The sequence below is a fragment of the Thunnus albacares genome, chromosome 18, assembly GCF_914725855.1.
Source record: "Thunnus albacares chromosome 18, fThuAlb1.1, whole genome shotgun sequence".
NCBI classification, from domain to species: Eukaryota; Metazoa; Chordata; class Actinopteri; order Scombriformes; family Scombridae; genus Thunnus; species Thunnus albacares.
The window spans coordinates 5,486,602-5,513,811 of record NC_058123.1 but is presented as its reverse complement, the minus strand read 5'-3'; the positions used below and the strand labels follow the sequence as shown (position 1 = coordinate 5,513,811).

Sequence of the window (27,210 nt, the reverse complement as noted above, 5' to 3'; positions counted from 1 at the left end):
CTCCTCCCTGTCTCTCCTGACCGCTAGTGACCTCAGCAGCTTCTGCAGCAGCACAACTTGGACGGGCTCGGCACACGTGCACACACACACGCGCGCGCACGCCGCTTAAATTGCACTCATAAAAAAAGCCGGAGCAGGCAGGAGGAGATGGCGGGGATATTCGGGAAGATCTTCGTGGGTATTTACGTGGAGATAAAACGGAGCGACGGTACGTAGCTTAGCCGCACACACACACATATTCACACACACACACACACACACATACACACACACACGCACACACACGGTTCCTCCATCCGGCGGGTCCGGAGGAGAGGAGCTAACGATACCGAGCACCGCAGCTAGCAGGCAGCTAACTTACTGCATCTTCTCCGCAGCGTCTTGAAAAGCGGAGCAGAGAAAAGCAGAAATGTTGTTTTCTGTCAGTCATGTAGACTCACAGCAGCCGGCGGCCCGGCTGCAGGCTGGCTTACCGGCCGGCCGGCCGGGCGGGCGGGTCCGTCCACCGGTACCTCTGCCCCGGCTGTGACTGACACCTGCCCCGCTCTGTGTGTCCGTCCCCTCCTGCACATCATAGCTCCAGTAAAGAATGACATTCATGCCGCTAACCTGCACTGCATCATCCAGCTGTGGCCTGTGAATCACGGGCTAGCGGATGCATGCATGCATGGATGGATGGGGGCCTCTCCCCTTCTTACTGCATCTCACCAGGCACAAAAACCTTTAATGTAAAGCATTTAAAGCTATTCAAATGTATAAATTCAACTGATTAATTAGCTGTCATTGTTTAAATGAACAGACAGCAAACGCGGGTCTTGAAGTTGTGCAGTGACTGACAGAAAAGTCTTCTAATCATCCATCAGGGGCCACACCCATCAGCATCTCAGCATCCTTACATCAGTGTCAGGATTTAATCTGTTTGTTCCTGCGTGTAAAGATCTGCAGATATTCTCAGTTAGAGCTGTGTGGTTAGTTCACGGTTCATCGGACGTGTTAATGTCAGCAGCTTATCCCTACAGTCAGTCCAGTGCAGCACTGAGCAGGCCCCCAGCATCTCTCTCTCTCTCTCTCTCTCTCTCACTCTGTGTGTGTGTAACTCCCCACTGCAGGACGAATACACCAGGCGATGGTCACATCGCTGCATGAAGACAACGACAGTGTGACGGTGGAGTGGATCGAAAATGGGGACACCAAAGGAAAAGAGGTAAAGCTGCCACTCGCCCCCAATAACATGTTTCATTGCTGTAGGTACTGGAATGCACTATTTTCTCATTCAGGTTGGACTAATCTATGAATATCTGTCACCAAAACACATTTAAATTAACTTTTCTTACATTCAGACACATTGCGTGTCCGTAGATGTCTGGGCCCCTGAATAAATGCAGCGTCAGAGGACCCCCGCCCTTCCAGTTTTAATAAACCCACTGTCACACCTCTATAAATAACTGAATCAGCAAATAAACATGCATCTGTGGTAGTTATTAGGGTAATCAGTAATGAAATGTTTGTCACACAATCTCTCTTCTCAACATACTGTCATTATTTTCAATTCCATAAAATGTCAGAAAATGCTTAAAGCTCAAGATGACGTCCTCAAATGTCTCGTTTTGTCCACAACCTGAAGAAACCAGAAAATATTCACATTTGTGGAGCTTGAATCAGAGAATTTGGTCTTTTTTTTCCCTTTAAAAATGATTAATTACAACATGCACAAAAAGGTTACTTTCAGTCAAAAAGTAACGCAGATGACAGCTGCTGTATGAGCCGTTTTGAGTCATGACAGTCTTGTAAACTGTGATGTGATTAGTTAGACTACATGTTCACCTGCTGCAGTTTTACAGGACTGTGGTGACCCCATGTGGCTTCCTGTCTCTGGGTTTCTCATCGTGAATTTGAGAGGAGAACAGTCTAGAAATGACTCAGCAAACACGCTGATCTGTGCTCCGTGTTTGTGTTACTTGACGAGGTGTCATCTCCGGTTATATATAGAGTTGGAAGTTCTGGGGAGGGAGTCGACTGAACGGTTTCCAGATTCTATTTTGTCGACTTTGTCTGCCGGGAGCTAACAATAGCCGAGCAGCAGTCTGCGGATATCAGAGTTTCATAAAGAAACACAAACAGCAGCAGCAGCAGCAGATTGATCAGTGAGTCGACCTTTCTGCTCTGTCTGCGGCCTAGTTCAAGTGTCGGGTTCTAACAGTCAGGATCTGTGTCGGATAACGTTACTTTTATTCTTGTGTTTTGCAACCGGAGCTGTGAATCGACCCCAAACTTGAAACAAGTCTAGATTTGGAGGCTGAGGGAGGATTACAGTCTGAACTATTTATCCAGCCAACAGTAATAATTTAATTACAATGTGAAGAACTTCACTAAAAAGAAGAATAATAACTAATTTTCGTTTGTGTGCCTCAGATCGACCTGGAGAGCATCTTTGCTCTGAATCCAGATGTTGCTCCAGATGAGGAGATACCACAGAGTCCCGAGGCTCCTGTTCCTCCCTCCAACGTGGCCAAAACCAGCAAAGTCCCCAAGGTCTGCTCCCCAGCAGCTGCTGTCAGAGCTCATTTTCTTATAAACTGGTTATGCTTTGCTTTAACTGCCCCAATTTAACATTTATACACAGTATAGAAACCGTTAATAAATGGTTTTTAACACACGATAATGTGGTTTTAAGCAGATATAAGTGTTTATTAATGTATTTGTCAACAACTATAAACTCAAACTCAGAAGTGTTTGCTGCTGTATAAACAGATAATAAATGACTATATAGTAAAACACAGGTGTAATAATATAAATATGTCTTCATGGGAGAAGTTATAAGTACATTAATGAACACTTTAAAATGTCTTCATATCTACTTACAACTACATTATAGTGTCTTAAATGTTAAAGGGGCACATGAAGGAAAAGTGTTGCCAGTAAATTATTTGTTTATATGTTTAATTTGAGGAGACTCGATGTCATTTTTTTCAGTTTGTATCATTATTTTTGTTTTCTATTTATTCAGAAATTGTGTCTTAATGCTTCTTTGTGTTGTCACTAATTAACTGTGACTTATTTAAATGATAATTTTTGTAGCGTAGATGTGTTTAACACAAACTGTTTCCTTGATAAGATGTGTTTTATAAAAGTTTGGAGTAAAGCCAGGTTATCTGCAGGTCTCAAAAAAGTTTTATAAAAAAGGTCTGAGAAGGTATTAAAATTAAAAAAAATATTTTAGAAAAGTCTTGAATATTTTCTCCTCCCTCCTGCAGACAGTTAGTTAGTAATAAAATGTTTTTGTTTGTGTTTGCGGGCTGTTGGGAGACGTTCAACATCTGTAAACCACTGTTGAATCCTTTTTTGTGGAGTTTCAGTGACCGTCAGACGTGCAGCAAACAGTCACCACTGCAGCTACAGTAGTGAGGAATCTCATCAGCTCACAATGGACAAGTGTCTTTTTTTACAACCGGTTAATCCATCCGTCCATTTCTGCCACTTATCCACATGTAGGTCAGCAGCGTCGACGCTGCCTGAGGACGAAACACGTTGCAACACAGAGTAGCTGCTGATTCAAGACTTTACTGAGTTCTTTATGACATTTAGTGTCTGTATTCATGCACATATTGAGCATATTAAAATTCAATTTTAATTAAATTAAATTAATTAAAAGTTTTGCACTTGACAGCTCCTGTCCTGGTATTTCCACTGACCCACTTGGGAAGCCTTTTTCTTGGATAAGTGTATTTTCCAAAGTGTAACATCACACCAGATGTTATCACACAAGGATCCAAATGAATATTATCTATACAGATGTGTCTCAAACAGCACAAGTTTCTTTTCTTTTAAACTGTGAGAAAGCCTCACATCTTATTGTTGTAGTCGTAGTTTTTGTACTTTTAGTGAAGTCTGGAAACACTTTTAGGTGTTTTTACATGAGCGTTTGCTGCATAAAAAAACTAAAAAGTTTTGCCAACCTGTGCGTTTAGATCATCAAAATGAATTTTGTGCAAACTGCTTCAAAAAGTTTTGAGACTTTGAATGTGACTGATCTTTATTTGTCACATAAATGATCAGTGGCCACAACAAAGAGAGACGCACTGACGGAGAAGTTTTAACAGAAGATAGTTTATTAAATCAAATTAAAGACTTAACTAAATATTTCACAGAGCGCGTTGGGGTCTGGATGTCAGTAGAGTCGGTGGTTTACATGAGTGAAAGATGTACGTGAGGTGCAGAAAAAGAAACTAAAGCAACATGACCCCAAACCAAAGCGGGAGCCTGTAGGGACGAGCAGAGAGCTGCAAGCAGTGAGGAGAGAGAGAGAGAGAGAGAGACACCGCTACAGCTGCAGCAGCCTGGAGTTTAATAACCTGGAAACCCTGTTAGCCATCAGGTGACACCAGCTGCAGACTGCAGGTAGATCACAAGGCCAAACAAAGACATGAGGAGTCACGATGACAAGCACAATGTGAAGGGAAATGTGTAGGAATGATCTGCTACTGTAAATGTAGTCGTGCAAGATGCAAGATGTACTGTATATATATTAGTTAAAAAGTGCAGAAAGAGTTGAAGTAATGAATGTGACAGATGATCTTTATCCAGTAGTTTTCTTTAAACGTTGTTAGTCTAATGTTTGTTGTTCATTCAACTCTGTTTTTTGTTTTCAGACCAGAAGAATTACAGCAATACCCAAACCTGAGAACGCTCCTCGAGAGAATAGAGGTATGTTTGATTTAAATGTGTGAAAACATAAAAAACCTACTGACCCACTATCTGAATCTGAGGTAACTAGAGGTCGACCAATTAATCGGTTTGGCAGAAGTTTCCTTGGACAAGATACAGAATCCCAAATGACTCCCGACGGCTGTGACATCAGTGTGTAAATGATTAGAAATTCCTGCTGATGAGCAGGTTGGCACCTCGCATGGCAGCATCTGCCATCAGTGTGTGAATGTGTGTGTGAATGTGACATCTAGTGTAAAGCGCTTTGAGTGGTCGGAAGACTAGAAAGACACTATCTATATAAATGTCCATTTACCATCCACACAGTCATAGAGTGGTGTTACAGATTAATGTGTCTTTTCACTCAAAGCAAGCAAATTAACCAGCCAACAAACATTTTAGCAGCTGCTGGATTAACATTAATTAGCTAAAGCTGATCTAATCTGCTGCTGGTGATATCTGTCATTTTAATCTGCAAATTTAACCACATTTTTGTGAGTGAAATTTTCCCACAAACGGAGAGGAACAAGTTGCCTTATATGGCAATTTTTAGGGATGTTATTTACGCTAATGATGACATGTTCATTAATGTTTACTTCACCATAAACAGGTGACATTTATCAGGCTGAAACGAGCAAAAAAGTTCATACAGTTAAGAGAGTTTGGAGAATCTGACGTGGAAACTCAGATAAAAGTCAGAGATTTAGGATAAAAATACAAAAATGTTCTTGCAGGAGGTTTAATGTCTTTGTTACTGCAGATAATCCACAAACATCACTGTAAAGTTTTCACACGAACTGTTTCTTCAGTAAAAAATGTGCATAAACGTGTGATTATTGTTGACTGTGCGCTCCTCAGCTGCGGCGGTGGGAACCACCCGGGCCCGTCCGAGCCAGCACAGCCAAGTGGCAGAGCCCCCTCCTCCGGCCATCACTCCCCAGACCGCCATCAACCAGGCGCTCCTGAAGGAACAGAACGGTCAGTTTCTCTACGCGGGTAAAGCAGGGCAGAGATTTGTTCTCTCTCTGATGTATCTCTACATGCAGTCGTTTCCAAGTCCTGCGTGTCTGTTGTTATTTTCTGCTGGAGGGTTTGTTGCAGAGGCCAGAAGCAGTGATGTCATGCCACACAGCTGTGTGTGACGGCGTCAAAGGCTCTTTCACGCTCGCTGGCTCGACCTCTGGATTTCTGCTCATACTACAGCACTTGTTTTCTGCTGGATTTAGCATAAATGTTTGCTGCTGTGGAAAAAAAATCAATCTTTTAATACGTGTTTGCAAACGGGTACAGGAGTCAGACTGTTTTCACTGTATAAGCACGACATTTAGAAGGGCATATCATGCACATTTACAGATCTATATTTATATTCTGAGGCTCTACTGGAATATTTTTGCATGATTTACAGTTTAAAAAAAAACCTTATTAATCTTATACTGGCTCTTTATGCAGCCCCTCAGTTCAGCCTCCGTCTGAAACAGGCCGTTTTAGTTCCTGTCTCTTTAAGGCCCGCCTCCTGATGAGCCCGCTCTGTTACTACGTAAACAAACAATAGTAGCAGGATTTCACCTCTTTTTCTTGTTCTTTCTTTACAATGTCAACTTCTCAAATACATCCGTACATGTTGGAGCCTGAATCAGGTCCGAAATATGCGAGTGGACAATCTTAATGTGCCGTAGAGCTCCGCTGTTCTTTAAAAATGATTAAAAACACATGAATGAGCAAGTACTGACTAAAACACCAAATATGTATTCATCCGCAGCTAAAAATAGTCCCCAACAAATGCACTTTCCTCCTTTTTGAGTAATGTTTGTTAAAAACTACAGTTCCCAGCTGTTTTGGGATCTTATTTAACCTTTTTAAATAATAAAAGTATATATTTGTGAGCTTGTTTTTAAAGATTTACATCTTCAGTAGGAAATAATAAACTGTGAGATTATTTTTTGCTTCTTTCTCTCCAGCACGAAGGAAATCCAACTGTGTGAAGGAAGTGGAGAAACTGCAGGAGAAACGAGAGAAGAGACGACTTCAGCAGCAAGAGCTCAGAGAGAAGAGAGCACAAGTGAGCAGCAGCGATCACACACACACACACACACACACACACACACACACACACACACACACACACACACACAACCGCTCATAGTGAACGTCTGTCTGGGTCAAATTGATCACTGTAAGCAGATGATTATTATAAATGAATTTTTGTCTTTTTCTTTATTTCTCATGTAGATAACTATCTAACTGACATTATTACATGAATATAAAGTAATCAAACAGGCAGCTATGACTGTTTTAAAAATACAGTAAAGCTGTTTGACACATTTGGCGCTTCTCTGCTGCATCTCATTGGCTCGTTCTTGGCAGTTTGTCAAGGAGACAATCATGATGTCAGTGTTCACGCCAGGTTTGTGCACTATGACGATATATATCATATTATGCTCTGTTGTTTATTTTGTTGTGACACAAATCACACTCTTTATGGCGATGTTTCTCGTCATTTGGAGTCCGTCCATCTTTTGCACAGATTATATTGATAAATTACTTTTCTTTGCTTTTTACTCTTGAAGCTTTTATCACACTTACAGTAACGTAATGATTTGTAATGTGGACCCGAACCCGGACTTGAACTGAGATGAATGAAAAGGATTTATTGCCAAGGAAGAGGGGAACGTAGATGGAAGCAGGCTGTAGGCTGGAGGATGGCGGCGAATGAGGGAGAATGGCGAGCGCCGGCGAAGGGGAGCTGGTGGTAGTGGGTCTGAAGGACTAAACGCACACAGCCGGTGGTAGTCGAGCAAAACCTCTGAATGAGAGAAGTAAAACGTTATATTCTGATTATTTCACAGAGGTGATGTTTTAACGCACAAATAAATAACCGTCAAACAGTCAACAAATGATTTACAGACGCTCTTAGTTACAGTTTCCTCCTTTTCATTCATTCATTACATCCAACTAGCGGTTAATACGAGGACAAAATGACAACTTTGTGTCGGTTCTGTGGTGTTGGAATTACAAATCTGACGCTTGCAGTTCGTCAGAGGAGCGTCAATTATCGCTTCCAGTGCGTTTAGGCCTTGAGAACACGCAGACAGGCAGGCAGGCGAGTTGTGGTCCAGGAGCACCGGAGACAGAAACAGCAGTTACGGAAATAATAATCTGTAATACAAGTTACTGATACAAGCTACCGCTGAGGCAGAAACAACGACCTGGCGAAGAGTCGGAGCAGATGTGCTGCAGGATGATGAGCTCGATGGAGGACAGGTGTGTGAAATCAGCCAGGAACCAGGAGAGTCGGGGAGGGAGTGACACGCCAATGCCACCAGACGCAGACAGACAGACGGACGGTGCATCTCAAGTCTCTTATCTGATCTTTCCTCGCTCCTCGCCTGAACCAGAAGTTGTTCCTGCTGCGCCATCTTGACAGGCGTCCAAAGTCTCTTATTTCTGCTCCGAGGAGCGAGGAAACACGAGAGCAGCTTTCACGGAAGTCTTTTACCGGCTGACACGCCCCCTTATCGGATATCAGTTATTGACTGGATGCTGCAGCTGATCAGACTGATCTGATACATCACTGCAGTTTCATACTGAAGTGGAGACAGATTACAGATTAAATTCAAGTGAATCACTCAGTTTGATGTTTTGTTTTCTGATTCATCATCTAGTTAAAAAAAATCTGTTAACAAAAGAACCATAAACAACTTTCTTCATTTATTAGAAAGATGATCTTGTTATTTCCTCCATTAAACTGTTTCTTGACTTTAGTTTTATCCATAAAACAAACATTTAAACACGTTTATATTTTACATCATTTATCGTCATTTCCATTCAGTCACATGTGAGGCTGAACATTCCTGAGTGACGACGTTTGATATGAGTTTTTATGATTTCCATTTTTCCTGAAACATTTAGCCAAATACATATTTTCCAGTGTTCAGAAGACGCTCTGATCAATGAATTCACCATCAGGATTATCAAAAAAATACACATGCAAATAATCAATAAATAGTATAAACACATTCTGCCAGTAGAAATGGTTCCTGTGTGTCTGAGCAGGACTCAGTATAAATGCAGAACGCAGGTTTTATTTATGTTTGTTGTTATTTAGGTGTTTGTTAAACAGGAAACAGGCTGCAGAGAGGAAACAGCTGCTCTAGCGGTGATAACTGTGAACCTTTATTAGTGTTAACACAGTGAACATGTGTGCAGAAACGAACTCCATCACAAGTCTCTACAGCTGTTAAAGCCGACTGACAGCTGATCCAGCTGTGATTCCTCGTTTCCTCTCTCCTCGCTTGGTTTCCTTGCGTCTCTCCGTGCATCCTCGGTGGGAGGGACTAAGACGCCAAGCGAGGGAAACATGGATGCAATTTAAATGACTTGGGCTGCATCCACAGACAGACAGGTGAACATAAGGGAAACTAGAGCCATAACCGTGACAGTTGCTTTCATTCTGGGACCCGTTAGAGATATCTCGTGACCCTTGTAGGAGTCCTGAACCCCATCTTGGGAACCACTGGTGTAGATCTGTAAAAGGTTTCCCACATTACAAATAAAGAACATCTGCTTCTCTGCTGTTCCTGTACAGATATCTTGTGTAAAAGAAGACAATTTGCTAAACTTCTTTGCTATTTTAAGAGCATTTTATAAGATATATTCAATATATTTGTTCTCTGTTCCTTTGTAGGAGGTGGATGTGAATTTACCAAACTATGAAATCATGTGCATGATCAGAGACTTCAGAGCCAGTCTGGACTACAGGCCTTTAACCACTAATGATCTGGTGAGTCTGGTTTAGGGCTGCGTTTGCAGAGTCAGTGTATTTTAAATCTCTCGCGAAAGATCCTGTGGCACAGTTTATAGACACAAACGTCTAATTAAATGAAGATTACCGTATAATCCAGAGTAGAGATGTGAGGGGAAAAAAAATCCCCTATAAAAGGCTCAGTCTGCCCGTCTGAGATTCAGCCCCACTGACCCGTCGAGATCCCAAAGTTTCCAAAGATACCAGATATGTCAGTCTGAGTTTGATGATGCACGAGACATGTTTATGCTTGTAGAGCAGTTTGCAAACCATCAGACACCCCTAGACTCTTAAAAAAAGGGCTGAAAACTTTATTCAGGGAGGTTTTTTCATCTTAACTCTTATTATTTTCTTTATGTTATTAATACTGTAGCACTTATATTTCCAGTTTATGGAACAGTGTAGCTCACTGGTTGTTCCTCCGTCTCTCCCGTTGTCTAACCTGCACATTTCAACCATTTTCAGACATGTTAATATCAAGAAGTCATAGAACCGTAGTTGCAGATGTGACTCGTATTTCCGCTCCTGAAGCATCGTCTTTACCGGCTGAAGTTCAAAGCAGTGACGGTAACTTTAGTCCCCGACGGCCGAGATGGTTGTTAACAGCCGTTTGAACTGATGTTAATGAGCCGCAGTGAAGTAAACTACCAGCTTACCAGTAGTCGAGGCTGCGTTCTTACTACTGTAACATTTCTACTTGCTGCTCTCAGTAGTGATGCTTGCGTTGCGTCGTGTCCCAGGATACGTCAGAGACTCTCACACATATTATTTTGGGGTCAAGTGGACACAATTACTGGATTTTCTCTGGACAAAGAAAAATAAAACTATGTTGCAATGAGACCAAGATCAATAGATAATATAATAAAGTGACTGTACGCGTGATTTAATAATAATAATAATAATAAAAATAATGATCTTTATTTGTATAGCACCTTTCATACAAAATGCAGCTCAAAGTGCTTTACATTAAAAAGATAAAAAAACCAAATGATTGAGAACATTTAACAGGAATACACACGTAGAATAAAATGAGAAATAGTGCTTTACGTTAAAATAGAGGAAAAACAGCTAAAAATCTTAAATAAAAGACATAATCATTCATGAAAAAGAATAAAAATACCTTAAAATAGAATAAAGTGTTTTAATATATGATATGGTGCAGCAGTCATACTATAGAAAGGCTTTAGGTTAAAAAGATGTTTTAAGTGTAAATAAAGCTTTCGATGGAGAGATGAGAACTGCAGCAACACTTGTAGTTTGAAGAACAACTTTATTCATCAGGGTCATCATCAAACACATTACAAACAACATTTCAATAAAGTAAGTTCAATATGAAAAAAGTTAAGACAACCAATCATATACATCCAGACACATATCAGCCAATGGGGCGTCTACAGAGACGGGTTGGATATATGGTCATGTGGCTTCAGGCCAATCGTTGTCCAGGAAGGGACACGGGTGATGCCATATTTGGTCAATTAACTAGAAAGGTGCAACCAGGAGGTGGAGACTGTTTCTCTAATGTCTTTAAGGCGTTCCATAGTTTGGGAGCGTCATCGAGGAAAACTGCATCTCCGATTTTCTTTTTGGGTCAGTTTATGGGTATCAAGTGAGCCTGCAGAGGAAGATCTAAGGGTTAAGGCCTCGTGAGGGAACATAAGGTAACAGGTAACAAAAAAGCGTATTAAGTTAGTCTTTAAATATCTTATAGCTTCATAGAAGAGCTTGAAGTAGCTGTAGTACTGTCAGAGTGGAATAAGATGATTTTTCCAACCTTAAAACTACTGTAAGGGACTTAAAATGGGAACTCTGGATTTAAATGGAAAATTACACTAAAGCATGAGAGTGTTTGCTTTTTATCTGATAATATACAGTTTGAATGAGGCAACTCCTGACAAGAGCTACTATATAAGAGTCTAAACAACGTATTGTATAAGACGGTGTAGTTTATTTCTGCCTCTTGATGTTTCAGATCGAGGAGCATCGGATATGTGTGTGTGTGCGAGCGCGTCCTCTCAATAAAAAGGGTAAGTGGAGCCTCATCAGTAAGTAGCTGCATTTCACTTCTTAGAGTATAAACACATCATTCACATAAAATACAGAACAACAATCTCCATTTTATTCAGTAATATCTGTGCAAACAGGAACTGTTAGTAGACAAAGCAGAGTGACTTTCCATGATGCAGACGTACCATAAATTAGATAAAATAGACTTTATTGTCCCGACAGCATCAGCATCACTGCATCAAAGAGCATTTTTACATACTTTGCAGCATCATTCACACATAAAAATACATTTAAAAAAGGCCAAAGTTCATAAATTCAACAGAAAAAAACCCACAATCAGACCAATAAAATCAGTAAAGTAATATTACACGTTCAACATAAAACCGACAGTATTACACATGCTAACATAGACCCGACTACATGGATAAAATGCTCCGTTACGATGTGATGTTTTACCAACACAACATTTAGTCACTACTATTTAAAATCTTAATGGACGACGGTTTAATCTGCATTGTTGGCCAGAATGTAAATATCTGGTAAATATCTGTAATCATATTCAGACTGAAGCATGTGAGATTGATCATTTATTATTTTCTGGGCATCAACTTGAATACTGTATTAATGAAGAGAGTGATGTTATTTCTTTCCTATAACATCCATAGTGGTTTACAGGCTTTAATGACTGACAGATGCTTGAATATTAAACCTGACTGATGAAACAAAATGTCTTGCAATACAAATACAGGTTACAGGCTGAGAACACAGATCTGTAGATAGTTTTAAGTTCAATATTCAGACAATAATCAGGATTCATTCTCAATAACTTTTCATCAGTTGCAGGATAAAACTCTAATATTTTTATTTTTACCTCATGATCAGAAATTGAAGTTTGACAGTCCAACTAATGAGGAACTGATGGGTTTTAAATACAAATTAGTATTTATTTGAGTAATTTATGGTTGTAATATTATGTCACTAATGTTATCTTATATATTATGTGGGTAATTAAACTTATACATATGCGTATAAGTATAAATGTTTGTAGGACCTTCGCCTGCTGTCAAGAACTGAACAACAGTTTGGACTCAAATGCAGACAGTTGGGAAAAGTTCAAAAATCAGTCCTTTAATCACAGCCGGGTCGGTACGCAGGTGATCAGTCAGCAAAACAAGAATATCCAAACCAGTAGGTTAAAAGACAAAAACAGGTCAGGAAACGATGAGGCTCACAGGAAACAAGACGAACCGGCACAGACGGACGGGAAACACTGAGACTAAATACTCTGAGACACAGGTGCAACACATCAGGGCAGGTAATCACACAGGAGGACAGGAAGTGAAGGACCTGAAACGAGACAAGAGCTGAGCGTCAAAATAAAACAGGAAGTACAAGACAAAGAACACCGGGAGAAACAAAAAGATAACTCAGCCGTCCATCGGGTGCGTGACGCCTACTTCCAGTGTAAATTTGAATACAGATGTTTTTGTGACATAAACACCTGCGACGTTTTCACAGGAACAAACATTTTGGGGAAAATGTGTCTTTTTTTTCCCGCCTCTTTTCAGAGTTGTCAGTGAAGGATTTGGATGTGATCACCATTCCCAGTAAAGACGTGGTAATGGTCCACGAGCCGAAGCAGAAAGTCGACTTGACCCGCTACCTGGAGAACCAAACTTTCCGCTTCGACTACGCCTTCGACGAGAACTCCACCAACGAAATGGTTTACAGGTAGAGTGTCTTCATCGCTCTGACCTGCTGCCGCTGTGGCGTCCTGCTTAACTAACAGAAGCTCTTCCGCTCGCAGGTTCACCGCTCAGCCGCTGGTCGAGACCATTTTCGAAAGAGGGATGGCGACCTGCTTCGCGTACGGACAAACCGGAAGTGGGAAAACACACGTGAGTGCTTTGACGTTTGACCCGATGGAAGTCGACGTCCTCGCTGCTCGTTGCTTGTTGTAACTCTGTCGTGTCTCCTTTCAGACGATGGGAGGCGACTTTTCAGGAAAGAACCAGGACTGCTCTAAAGGGATCTACGCGCTGTCTGGTCAGTTTCACCCTTCAGCATCAGCTGCTCTGATCGTTTCTGTGTGTTTGACTTTATTCACGTCTCTCTCTTTCTCTCTCACTGTGCAGCCAGAGACGTCTTTCTCATGTTAAAGAAGCCAAACTACAAGAAGTTGGATCTCCAAGTCTTTGCCACATTTTTTGAGATTTACAGCGGGAAGGCAAGTGTCTTTAACATGATTACTAATTATTATATTTATTTTAATTTATTTAAAACTTATGACTACATACATACAGAACTAATGACATTCCCATCAACCCTTTGTGTTTAGTGCTAATTAGCAAATGTTAGCAGGGCTGCAGCTAACTGGGCTGCATATTCATCTCTCCATCGATTAATCTGCCTGTTATTTTCTCAATTAATTATTTGGTCCATAAAACATCAGAAAACAATGAAAAATGACAATCATAGTATCCTTGAGCACTAGGTGACAGTCTAAAACTCCAAAATATTGAATTCACCATAATTTAAGACCAAGAAAAGCAGAAAATTCTCGATTATAAGAACCTGGATCCATTAGATGTTGGTCATTTTTGCTCGAAAACTTACTTAAATATTTATTCGATTATCAAAACAGTTACCAATTAATTTTCTGTCATTCAACTAATCAATTAATCAACTAATTGATCAATCAACTAATTGTTGCAGCTCTAAATGAACAGAGTTAACATTATACCTGCTAAATATAAACATGTTATGATGCTAATGTTAGCATTTAGCTCATAGCATCGCTGTAAAAATACGACCTGTTTGCTCTAATCTGTAGAAGATAGAGACATTTCCATTAAGCCATGCAAGCGGTTTCCTCTTCACAGTCGACTATGAGTAAATATTAGATTTAAGATATGTATTGATTTTAGCAGCATATTAATTTAAATAACTTACATAGATTATTTACATATCCACATAAAGCCGACACAGACTTTATTTTCTGCATTTGAAATGTTCCTTTTGTCTAATACGACAAACCCAAAGTGTTAAGAAAACTACGACACATTTCTACTTAATTTCTACTTTGTGGCTGAAAGTGTCAACGTCACATGTTCTTCTAGCAGACGTCCTTCTTCCTCTCTGAAAGTCACTGTTGGAGGTTTCATAAATAACTCTGACCGGATATTTTTAGTCCTAGTTTATCTTTCAGTGTGTGTACAGACCCTGATGTATTTGTGCATGTGTGTCTATGTAAGATTAATCAATTAATAAATTACAATTTCATACATTACAGCTGCTCCGGTAAGTAAAGCTGTAGAGACGTCGGCTGAAATACTGAAACTGATTTGTTTTGTTTTGCATGAAAAAGGTGTTTGACCTGCTAAACCGTAAGGCCAAGTTACGTGTCCTGGAGGACGGGAAGCAGCAGGTGCAGGTGGTGGGGCTGCAGGAGAGGGAGGTGAAATGCACAGAGGACGTCCTCAAACTCATCGAAGTGGGAAACAGCTGCAGGTAAACACCAGAGGAAATGATTCTTTCTATAAAAACAGCAACAAGAGCAGTCGGTAGTCAAAATAATCATTTTTATTGCACTTTTCAAGAAAGGAGCACAAAAAATACAATTACACACATAAAATACAGTTATAAAACCATCTGTAAGGTAAAAACAGGCAGTAAAATAAACATTAAATCTGGGGGTAACATGACAGCTGTGTCATGCAAACAAATACGTCTTGTAGTCAGACAAAAAGGTGAGTTTATAAAAAAGTGTTTTAAGGCTTTATTTAAAATCTGAGACATGGACTATTCCAAATTTCGGAAGCTTAATCAGCCCTCGACTTTAACCTGGAATAGCTAAATAACCTGCTGGCTGATCTAAGAGGCGTTTTGTAAGAGTTAAAAGTTCACTGACGTACTCTGGCATCCGTTCATTTAAACCTTTGTAAGTAAAGAGATTGATTTTAAAATTGATTCTGGAGGAAACTGGTTACGAGTGCAAAGACACCAAAACTGGGGTGATATGAGAAGAGCATTTGGTCTTCGTCAGGAGCAGGACTGCAGAGTTCTGCACAGTCTGAAGCTGAGCGAGCTAACATTACACTCCAATAACATTATCAGACTCATGATGGACAGTTTAAAAAAAAAAAAGATAAAATTTGTTGCAGCAGAAACAAACATATCGTCTTTTTTTATTCCACACATTCTTCTTCCTTGTTACAATGTTTTGCCAACATTACCCACAATGCAACTTGACCACCAACAGCTCAGTCTGAGATTCGTGTGTGTTATGCTAGCAGCAGCTAATGTAGCCTGGAGCTGTTAGCCTCCAGCAGAGATGAGGAGCTACAGAGGTTTGATAACCTCACTGTCACAGATTTCTCTCATTTTCAAACTTGTCGTCTTCAGTCCTGACCGACACTGACTCAAGTGACTACAGGATCACATCGCTCTGATCTTGGAAATCTTAAGATGCTCTTTATATTTGGAGGAAGGTGAAGGTTTGTTTCATGTATTCATTTGAGGAAGGTCACAGTCTCCTCATGGCTCCACACAGATCTGATGTTTTCGTCTCTTCAGTGGAAACTTGACTTGACGTTTCAGTCACAAGCTTCATGAACGTCATGATGTTTTCACCGACTCTGTTTCCATTGCATCTTCTTTTTATTGATACACAAACTTTTCCACCTCAGTCAGGCGTGAAAACGTTTTTGCAGTGTTTCCACTCAGGTTTTTTTTTTTTTTTTATGGGCCAGATGAAAATGTTGATGGAAACATGATCGTCTCACATCAGCAAAGCAGCTCTGGAGTCTGGAGCCACATATTCCATCATGAGTACAGCTCAGCCTTCAGAAACAGCTGCAAATCTTTCTATCTTTACATTTAACAGCAGCTGATTAAATGCTATAAATATTGTGAACTGATCCTTTATGTTTTTTTGTGTCTCTGCTTCTTCTTCAGGACTTCTGGTCAGACTTCGGCGAACGCCCACTCCTCTCGAAGCCACGCCGTCTTCCAGATCATCCTGCGCCGGCGGGGAAAGATGCACGGAAAGTTTTCCCTTATTGACCTGGCGGGAAACGAGAGAGGAGCCGACACATCCAGCGCCGACCGCCAGACTCGTCTCGAAGGAGCAGAGATCAACAAGAGCCTGCTGGCACTCAAGGTTCTCCTCTTCAGTACCTCACATACCCGAGTCCTTACTGTAAACTGTTTCTCCTGCCTGGATGCTGTTTATGTCACTTTAGGTTTTGATTGATTCATAGCTCACAAATGTTAAGTATGGAGAGCACAAACACACACAGACTACTTCCTGCTGTGCTGAGCTTGATGTTCCTAGACATCAAACAGTGATGCTGTGTATATATATATTCTACATTTACATAATAATTGATTCCACATAAGTTGACTGACTAGTGATTGTTATTTTAAATCTTATTATCTTTACAGTAGATTAATCTATAAAATGTAGAGAAATATCCATCACAGTTTCCCATAACTGAATAGCAACCAACAGTCTGAATCACAAAGATATTTCAAAGCAGGTCTGAAGAAAACTCTTTATTAGGAGTCGCAACAACAACAAAAACAAAAGCTGACAGAACAGCAAACCGCAGTAAAGGCAGACATCTAAACAGAACCAGAGACTGGCTTCTAAACCAAGACTTAAACACTAACTGAACTAATAAGGGAATGAGGAACAGGTGACACGAGGGCAGGCTGGGAAAGACTCTGGGAGCAAGGCAGAGCTAACGAAGGATAATACCGGGCAGGTGTGAAGGGACAGCAGACTGGAGAAGAACAGTGAGACAAGGGCAGGTGTGAGGAGGAGGAGGAGGAGGAGGAGGAGTAGGAGGAGTACATGAACACAGAGAAACCAGAAAAACAAACACAATAAGCACAGTCTGATCAATAAAGGCAACCCAACTGACAAAGTCTCTCAACTCAAAACAGAAAGTCTGAGGGCATCTGATGGATAATGACAACCAATGAATACAAAGAGACTCAGAAGAGTCTCTAGAACCAGTGACAGAACCACGACACATGTTAACATCATGCGTTTTAATGAGCTCTGTGTCTCAGGAGGCAGAGCAGAGAGGTGTAGCTACTAGAGATTAGTGGGTTAGTGAGGTATGTTGAGCCTGCAGGGTTTTCAATGTCATGAAGGTGTCTCTCTTTTAACCCGGCTACATCACCATGGTAACTTATACCGCAAACTTAACCTGGTCCGGAGCAGGTTATGTTCTGAGTCTCGGCTTAATAAAAAGCGCCGTCCTTTCACTGACTACCTGAAGTCCGTTCAACACTGCTGGTACTGCAGATATTAACACCAATTAGAAAACTGATTAGTCTTTTATCATATGTACCATTGATTTGATGTCATATTGTAAATTTGTAACGGTGCAAGAGGTTCGGGTTACCTGCAGGATGGGATTTTGTTACAATATATCAAACTGTATTTCAAATAAAACAAACAAACAAAAAAAAATTAATGAAGAAATACTTTGAACAAAAAAAAAAGATTAATCTATTGGTATTTATCAGATAATATTCAATCTATAATATTAATCTCACTTTGATTTGGTCAGAATCTAAAGTGATCTCCACTTATCCTTTGTTATGGGACAGAGTCAGACAGTTTAATGTTTAAAACTGCTGCGTCAAGATTTAAGTTTAAGAGCTCTGGATGTGGGACGCATTGAGTGGTAAAATAAGTATACAAACTATCTACGTAATTAATAAATTAATGAGTTTGTTTTTTAATGAATGAATTTACATCAGGAATGTTCTGCCAGTATTCCTCTCTCACCTTATTTGCAGCAACAGCGTTATCTATATTCTTCATAGCTCTGCATTATAATCATCTGTTCCTCCTGACTGAAGCAGGCGGCACACGATCGCTCCATTTTGTGTTGAAAAAGAGTCAAACGCCGCGCCAAACGCCCCCTTTTATGGGGACGCACACAGAGCCTGAAGCAGAAAGCCTGAGTTAACAAAGAAAGTCGTGATAGCACTTATCTCTGATCGTGAGTTTAGGGTTTGTCGATCCAGCTCACACAAAGAAAGCCTGAGTATGTTGAACTCGCTTCGTAGTAAAACCCCTCAGGTCGTCCGTTAATCAGAAGATCTGCGGTTTGATCTTCCGGTCTGCATGTCAAAGTGTCCTCGGGCAAGATGCTGAACCCCAGATTGCTCCTTGAAGGCGCCGTCGCTGTGTGTGTGAATGAGTATTAGATTAAATCTCCTGATGAGCAGGTCGGCACCTTGCACGGCAGCTTCCGCCATCAATGTGTGAATGTTGACATGCAGTATAATATAAAGCGCTTTGAGTGGTCAGAAAACTAGGAAGGCGCTATCTATATAAAAGCAGCACATTTACTATTTAATTTGGTGTTGTAGCTGCGCTCATGTGATTCACTGAGCTCATAAACCCCCCCGGCGGAGCCTGAGATACACAAACATGAACACATTAAAAAGAAACATCGGTGCAGCCTGAATGAGCATTAAATGTTTATATAGACCCCCTTTAGAGAGAAGTAGGTCATGAACATTAGTACATGATTGGAGGATGTTTGGATCATGTGACTATAAACTGACTGAACTACCACGAGGCTCCATTTATAGTCGATTAATCAATTTGTCATTGAACAGGAAATTAATAGGCATCTATTTTATAATCAAATCATCATTTCAGGCCGAAAATGTGATGGTTCCACCTCCTCAACTGTGAGGATTTTCCAATTTTCTTTGTCTTCACACTGTTTTCAACTGATGTTTGGACAAAATAAGACGTTTTATGACATCATCTTTGGCTTTGGGAATTTTTTGTGGGTGTTTTTAATTGTTTTCTGATGTTTTATCGACTAAAAGATTAATCAGTTAACCAAGAAAGTGACTGTTATTTGAATCAATTATGAAAATAATAGTTAGTTGCAGCCCTTTGGTGCTTTGAAGAACTTTAAACCAGAGAATATCTTCCTGATAAATTATTTAAACAGTCAAACAATTAGCAGAACTGTTGTAGACTAATTATTTCAGGACTGATGAGCTTTACATTTACAAACCGTCGCTCCAGGCAGCCGCTGACGGCGTTCTTGTCTCTCTGATGACGTTCTTGTCTCTCTGATGACGTTCTTGTCTCTCTGCAGGAGTGTATTCGAGCTCTGGGCCGAAACAAACCTCACACTCCGTTCAGAGCCAGCAAGTTAACTCAAGTGCTGAGAGACTCCTTCATAGGAGAAAACTCCAGAACATGCATGGTAAGAGGCTCTGCAGGTGTTACCGATCATGTTTAACACGTTCGGATGATCTGATCGTATATATATTGATCTGATTCTCTTGATGTTTCCCTCCACAGATTGCCACCATCTCTCCCGGGATGGCTTCTTGTGAAAACACCTTGAACACGCTGAGATACGCCAACAGGTAAAAACACCTTCTTCTGAACTGAAAGAAAATAAATGTTTACTGTGTCCAAGACAGAAAAAATGTGAACTTTCGTCGTCTTATATTCAAGGACTAGACCATGTGTGTCAAACTCAAGGCCGCAAGAGAAAAAGGTCTGATTGTAAAGCGGGCATTGACTGAAAACTACATTTCCCACAATGCATGCCGATTATGTTACCCAGGAAGTGAGGGTATCCCGACACTAGACTGCAATGTATCCACATCAATGTGATTTTCCCAACAAGAGGAATTGAGAAATATAAATAATGACCCCAAAAAATGTCCAGAAAGAGAAAAATTGATGCAGACGGAAGCAGAAATACATGTTTGTGCTTCAAGGAGAAAAAACCTTTACGTCCTTTGTGTTACGAGGCGTCGTCTGTGGTCAAAGAGAACAATCTACATCGGCATTTTGACGCCAAACACAGAGCTACGTACGCCAAAAAATAGCCTTCAAGAAAATAAAAGGCAAACTGCGATCGCAGCAGAATTTGTTCACGAAAGCCACAACCAAAAACACTGCGGTGTGTTAATAATAATAATAATAATAATAAATAGCAACAAGTTATTAATAATAATAACTTGTGTTTGATGTTATTTTTCTTTATTCTCTTGGATAGTTTGATCGTTGATTGATGGAGTCATGTGACAAATTAAAAGATTTATGTTATAATTACAAAGCAACAAGCAAACATATTTTTTTTACATCTATGCAAATATATATATAATATTTGTAACAAGTAATACATTCAGAGTTATTTAACATTAAGGAGTAGTTACATTTATTTTACATTACATTTAGTTACATTTAAAAGTTACATCTGGTCCTCTGAGGGCAACGATTATGCTGACGTGGTGAAAATGAGTTTTACACCTCTGGACTAGACAATTATGAGTTGTTTTATTTTACACAAACATAAAACACATATACAATACTCACACACAAAAAAATAACATAACTTACATCACAAACAAAAACATAGAATAATCACAGCTCTGTGTCCCAAGTTTTTGATATTGTCGAGATTTATTTATGTCTGAGCTTTAATAATGATCTTTTCCTGCAAATAGTAATGTTTTAAAAAGAATATGAAGGTTTTTTTTGGAGAATCAAGTATATAAAGTTTGCCAAGCAACACAACAATATTCAATAACATGTTTTTATCATCTTGATAAGATAAGGAGATAAATGTAAAAGGACTGTTTGTTCAGATAATCTGCCACCTGCTGCCACATCAGATATTCTTCCTGAAGAGTGTTAATGGAATAATACAGAGAGTGTTGCATTATGGGTTGTTTGTAGCCTTAATGTTGCTTGGCTAGCGAGTGTCTATAAGTCCATTAGAAGTCTTTTTCTAAAAACAGGTGTTGTTGTCTTATATTCGGATCAATACTGTAATTATCAACCCCTCAGTAGCTTTCATTGGTTTTCTATAACAGCAGCAGCATCAGTGACACGTTTATTTATATCTTGAGTGTGAATCGGTCAGTCAGCTGGTCTTCTGTTACATTTGTGTCCCTGCTCGTCTTCCTCCTTCCTCAGTCGTTCATACTGAATGATTTTATATGAATGTGAGATTTCAGCGTCTAACACGACCGTCTCCTGTCTCTTCTTCTTGCTTTTGTGTGTTTTCTCTCCTGCCGTGTTTCCAGAGTAAAGGAGTTCGGGATCAGTCCCTCAGATATTCCCTTCTCCCAGAGCGGAGGCGGAGGAGGTCGCTCTGAACTCTCCCCTACGTATGAGTATGATCACTTTTATTATGTTTCACCACAAGTTACCAGCATACCGCCACATGATGTTGCTTCCTGACCATTCAGAAGTAATTTAGAGTAATTTGAGATCAAAACTCAGTCAACGGTCAATTAATAGATTAGTTGATTGACAGATAATAAATCAACTATTTTAATAATTAATAATCATTTTAGTCATTTTTAAAGCAGGTTGCAGCATCACGGATGTGGATATTTTTGGATCTGACCATTATGATGAATATAAATAAAGATGTAGCGCTAAATTTGAATCAGGAAAACAATAATCTAGCTCCGTTCAACCTGTGACAGAAAAATAAAACATGATTGATCGTAGTTGAGCTGCTCAGTAGCATCACTGCAAATTCAGCCACTTCAAGTCTGGAAGGAACAAGAACGATGAACAAAACCTCAGATGCTTGTTGTTCCATATAAAATAGATTTGTGGGGGTAGAAGTGAAACAAATATAGAAACTTTGGCAGAATATCCCATTTTTAAAATATAGATTCTGCCAGTGAAAGAGATCATATCTTTTGTTAATCGATTAGTTGATCAGCAGAAAATAAATCAGCAACTATTTTGATGATTGAAAAATTTTATTTTTTTAGTCATTTTTTGAGCTCCAGCTTTCCAAATGTGAATATTTCCTGGTTTTAATTATCCTCTAATGATAATAAATTGATTATCTTTGGGTTTTGGACTGTTGGTCAAACAAAACAAGACATTTTGTAAAGTAACTTAAAGAGTTTTGGGAACTTGTGCTGACATTTTACAGACCAAACGAATCGATGAATCTGGATAATAATCTGTAGTTGCAGCCATATTTTGCATTAACAGTTTTCCCCTGAAACTTGCACCGAGTCTATATTATTTATGAGTTTCGTCCAAATGTTTCTCTCTTAAACCTCTCGCAGCATTTATAATCACTTCCTCCCCGAGCAGCATGTCTGTGTCGTCGCAGCCGCCGACTATTCTGACGCGTGTTGTTGCTCATCACGAGATCCTCCCAGCGGTGGTTACAGTAGCCGCACCGTAACGTTACTGATGTGTTGTCAGGGTGAAGGAGCTCACAGTGGACCCCGCGGCGGCCATGGAGAGCCGCCAGGGAGGACACATCAACCAGCTGGAGGTGCTGGAGGCTCAGTGGGGAGTCGGGAGTTCCCCGCAGAGAGACGATCTGAAGCTGCTCTGTGAACAGAATGTAAGACAAACACACCCTCCCACACGCTCCCACCAGTTCACTCAGCTGTATGTTAGCTGGTTTTAGACCACGTCCACACTAAGCTGGCTGATCTTTTTCTCTCTGTTTTGGCCTTTCGTCCAAACTAAAACAGTATTTTTCTCCCGTAATGGAGCTTTTTCAAAAGCAGCCTCCAGAATGTGTAAATCTGAAAACGCCGGCTTGTTTTCTTGAACTGAACCTTGAAGAGATGGACGGCTTCCTGCGAGTGTCGTTCTCTTTATTGTCTTCTTTGGCCGCTTGTTTAGAGTTAAACATAGCTATCGACCACCTTTCTCTCCCTGAAAATGTTGTAATCTGCTCGCAATAAACTTAAATGTCAGGAAGCCACAGCAGAAACAGGAATAGTATACCGTTTCTTCTTTGCTGGTTTTCTTTGGCCGATGCGCCAGTCTGTCCTACGCACACGCCCAGTAGGAGGACAAATTACCAGTTTTGGCGTTTTAATGTGGACGGAGATGTTTGCAGAATTGAGCTGAAACGCCTGGTGCTCGAAAACTGCATTTTAGAATTTAGCAGACGTAGTCTTACACTACTGTACGTCTTTTTAAACTATGTGTCCACACGAGCATTTCAGGTTGTTTTAGTGGAGACTTCTGAACAACATAACGTGGTATTTGCCCTTTGTTGTAGTTGGCAAACAACAAAACTACGTCACAGTCAACATCTGGTAAGAAGTAAGAGACAGTCTGCTGACCGAGGCGCTATTTTATGGTGCAACATCATCCGTTAAAATCAAGATAAATACAGGTTAATGACAACAGCTGTGCAGTGTCATCGGCTGTATCGACACGTGAAAAGAAGGAACTCGTCCTCTGTGATCACTTGTACTGTGTTTGAAGGCTTTATAATTCATAATAAAGTTGGTCTCATTTACATATGTTTTTGTTTCTGTTGTCAGTCAACGGAACGAGTATGAAATAGTGATTTAATCGGGGACCATAAACTTTACTGCAGCGCTGCAGGAATAAAATCATTTTATTTTATAATTGCGCTGTCATCTGACAAATTAACATAAATCCAGGTTAATGATAAAAGCTCTGCTGTGTATTCAGCTATACTGACATTTAAAATGATCACAGAGAAGATTTAAAGTTTACATCATCATTTTTGTAAAATCGCTCAGTTTTTGAGCGAGAAAAAAAAAGCTGTTTTATGTCAGATTGGAGAACTAAAGCAGAGAGAAAAAGATTAATTTACCGGCGTGATGCGAATGTGCTCGTAACACAATATTTGGATTGCAAACTGCAGACCTTCAGGTCAGTGTCACTTGTGCTCTCTGTAGGAGGAAGAGGTTTCCCCGCAGCTCTTCACTTTCCATGAGGCCGTGTCTCAGCTGGTGGAGATGGAGGAGCAGGTTCTGGAGGATCACAGGGCCGTGTTCCAGGTACAGCAGATCCTGCAGGGATACATTTATTACTCTAATGTCAACTTTGTAACTTAAGTGCTCAAATCTGCAGTGAGCTCTACTCAAGATGTCTTGACAAGCTTTAAGTAGAAAAAGAGTGTAAAAACTAGCAAAGAAAGCAGGGATACCATGAGCTGACAGTCTGGCTTCTTCAGAGCTTGAAGGAAAAAGCATCAGATTTATAGCTTTCAGGGTAACTGGATGTATGAAGTAGAGAATGTATTGAATCACATGACTAAGAGTCTACAGTCATGCTAGCAGCTCTTCGAGGATGCACTGGAGCTAAATGCTCAACAGCAGCCTGCTAACATGCTCGCATTGATAATTCTAGCATGTTTATGTTTAGCAGGTACAATGTTTACCATGTTAAGCATGTTGGTTTAACGTGTTAGCATGCTAACATTTGCTAAGTAGCACTAAACATAAAGTACAGCAGAGGACTGGTGGGAATGTCGTTAGTGCTGCAGATTTGCAAGTATTGCACAAAATGAGATTTTGACCAGATGATGGTGATGGATGAAAAGTCACCAAAGTCATAAGGATTCATCCTCCATGTGATAGATGTTAAGATATTTCAGTCTGGACTAAAGTGATCGACTGACCAACATTTCCATCCCTAAAGCTGCTAGCAAGGTTAGAAAAGAATCTTTACAAACTCTTTAGTGAGCTATCTGCAACAGTATACATACAGTAAATACTTTTCTGAGGAAAACTTCCCCCACTCTTAAAAGTTAGATATGCAGAAAAATCTGTATAATAAAAAAAGAAAAAACACAACATACTGTAGGATAAGTTTAACTTAATTTATATATGGAGAGGAGTTATACTGTATTGACAAATCTAACTTTGCAGTTTGGTCTTAATAAGCACATGTACATTATGTTATGTTGTCTGTTTTCCCTTTTAGCTCTGAAGAAAGTCTCATCACTCTCAAGTGCTTCTTCTTTCTTTATTACACCAGCTTTTATACCTAAAGTATTACTGAAATATGTTGAAGTACCAGCTAAACCTCTTTTAAAATACCAGAGAAATTCCTCCAAGTGTCCTTTTCATGTTAGTTGTTTTTCTCACAGTTCAGTGAAGCAAGGCGTTTATTCCCACTCTGTTAATCCGAGGTTATAAAGTTTAAACAGCACAGAAGGTGTTAAACTGCGGCGTTCCTCCTCACAGGAGTCGATCCGCTGTCTGGAAGAGGAGAAGGTGCTTTTGGAGATGACGGAGGAGGTGGACTACGATGTCGAGTCTTACGCAACTCAACTCGAACAAATCCTGGATCAGAAGATCGACATCCTCACCGAGCTGAGAGGTAAAGATCGTTTGTCCGGTCGCATGTTAAAGATGGTAAACACAGCTTTATAATATTGTTATATATGTTATTCTTGATCATTTTATCATGTCGTGAGTTGTGTTTTATTCTTTCTTCTTTCAGATAAAGTCAAGTCTTTCCGTTCTGCGCTCCAGGAAGAGGAGCAAGCTAGCCAACAAATAACCCCCAAGAGGCCTCGTGCACTATAGACACATAAAAAAAATATGATATTCAACTGTTGATGAAAGAGCTGATTTAGCTCAGCTGTGATTTTATGACTTACAGTCTATATGTGTGTATGTGGTCTCTCTATCTCTCTCTCCCCCCCAAAAAACTTTTGCTGTACAGGCTGCCATCGCTTCCCATCATCCATCCGTCCACCTGTAAACCTTCCATCCTCCTGTGAAGTGTATTTACAAGGTTTCTGTCATTAAGTCACAAGTGCTTCATTTTAAGCCAAAAAAAAAAAAAAAAAAAAAGATGATAAATTATTTGATTTAAAAACATTTTTATAGGATCGATGATAGGATATCCTCACTTTGGCCAATTTTATAAACAGCTGTTGCCATTTTGTGCAATATCGCGCCTCGTTTGGAGGATTTTCTTCCTGTTCTTCCCCTTGTTTCAGCTCAGGGGTGAACAGGGCTTTATCGACTTTATGTGTATAAAAAAAAAACAAAAAAAAAAACAAAAAATGAGCCAAATGTGTGTTTGTGTTGATACTGTATGTAATATATGGTTGATTGAGAGAAAGCCTAAAACACAAAACTAATCTTACATTACATTTATCGGCCTGACAGGGGCGCTATAATCAAAGAAACTTGAGACGCAAAACCTTCATTTCAGAGTGATCCATAAATACATCTACAGACAACAGATTTTTCATCTGCCATAATAAAGACAGGCTACTTCTTGTTGCTGGACTCGTTTTATTATTTCTGTAAAAACATTCAGTTTAAAAATGTTTAAGATTATCTTGAGCTGTTTGCCCTTTTTGTTACTACAGACACTTTATTTATTCCTGATATATTACAGACAGTAGATGTTAATTGATTTCGTGTTGCTTTAATCATTTGTGGGAACTTGAGTGCTCAGTGATTGGTAGATTATTTGTGGTTTGTGTCTTTGACTAACGAGTTAAAGAGTGATATTCTGTATGAAAAGACTAAATGCTAAAGAGACATAATCTTTAAAACCTGGAGCCTGTTTGACTGTGACTTACATTTAACTAGTAGACTTCTAAATTCCAGTTTCAAGGACATTTTACTGTGAAAATTCAACAAAACAATAAACTTCCAGTATTACAAAATCTCAGTGCAGTGCAGATAACAGCTCTTAGTGCTGAGCTATCGTTGGTGTCAGCTTAAAACAAGCCTGTCTTTATTTTTATGACTCTGTCCGACATGCATAGTCTCATCTAAGAGCCAAATTAAAGAGACCAGACTGAAATATCTCTTTGCAACTGGCCCAAGGTCACATACATCATTTTATTGTCAAAAAAAAAAGGGTAAAAGCAATTTCCTGAAATAGCCAGGCGCTGTAGTTTTTGAGC

The 27,210-nt window shown here is 39.8% G+C and overlaps 1 protein-coding gene across 3 annotated transcripts; it reads left to right on the top strand.

Annotated features, from left to right (window-relative positions):
* LOC122968569 (kinesin-like protein KIF2A) lies at window positions 1-26,575 on the top strand. Of its 3 annotated transcripts, none has more exons than XM_044333918.1 (22): window positions 1-208; window positions 1,110-1,204; window positions 2,413-2,532; window positions 4,369-4,398; window positions 4,650-4,704; window positions 5,563-5,682; window positions 6,663-6,763; window positions 9,389-9,484; window positions 11,478-11,532; window positions 13,081-13,243; window positions 13,320-13,410; window positions 13,495-13,558; window positions 13,648-13,739; window positions 14,880-15,022; window positions 16,469-16,673; window positions 19,657-19,767; window positions 19,866-19,933; window positions 21,608-21,691; window positions 22,761-22,905; window positions 24,230-24,331; window positions 25,523-25,658; window positions 25,782-26,575. In XM_044333918.1, exons 1-22 carry the CDS (start codon window positions 148-150, stop codon window positions 25,865-25,867), a joined length of 2,223 nt encoding a protein of 740 aa, XP_044189853.1. In that variant the 5' UTR covers window positions 1-147; the 3' UTR covers window positions 25,868-26,575. The 3 variants fall into 3 exon arrangements, with proteins under 3 accessions (XP_044189853.1, XP_044189852.1, XP_044189854.1); XM_044333917.1 differs by having other exon boundaries at window positions 21,608-21,697; XM_044333919.1 differs by lacking the exon at window positions 4,369-4,398 and having other exon boundaries at window positions 2-208; window positions 21,608-21,697.
* Window positions 26,576-27,210: the final 635 nt, after the last annotated feature.

Excerpts from the sequence above, each read along its gene's own strand:
- LOC122968569 (XM_044333917.1), top strand. The coding sequence starts at position 148 with ATGGCGGGGATATTCGGGAAGATCTTCGTGGGTATTTACGTGGAGATA. Across the intron at positions 4,705-5,562 it reads CGCTCCTCGAGAGAATAGAG|CTGCGGCGGTGGGAACCACC; the intron begins GTATGTTTGATT and ends TGCGCTCCTCAG. Across the intron at positions 9,485-11,477 it reads CTTTAACCACTAATGATCTG|ATCGAGGAGCATCGGATATG; the intron begins GTGAGTCTGGTT and ends TTGATGTTTCAG.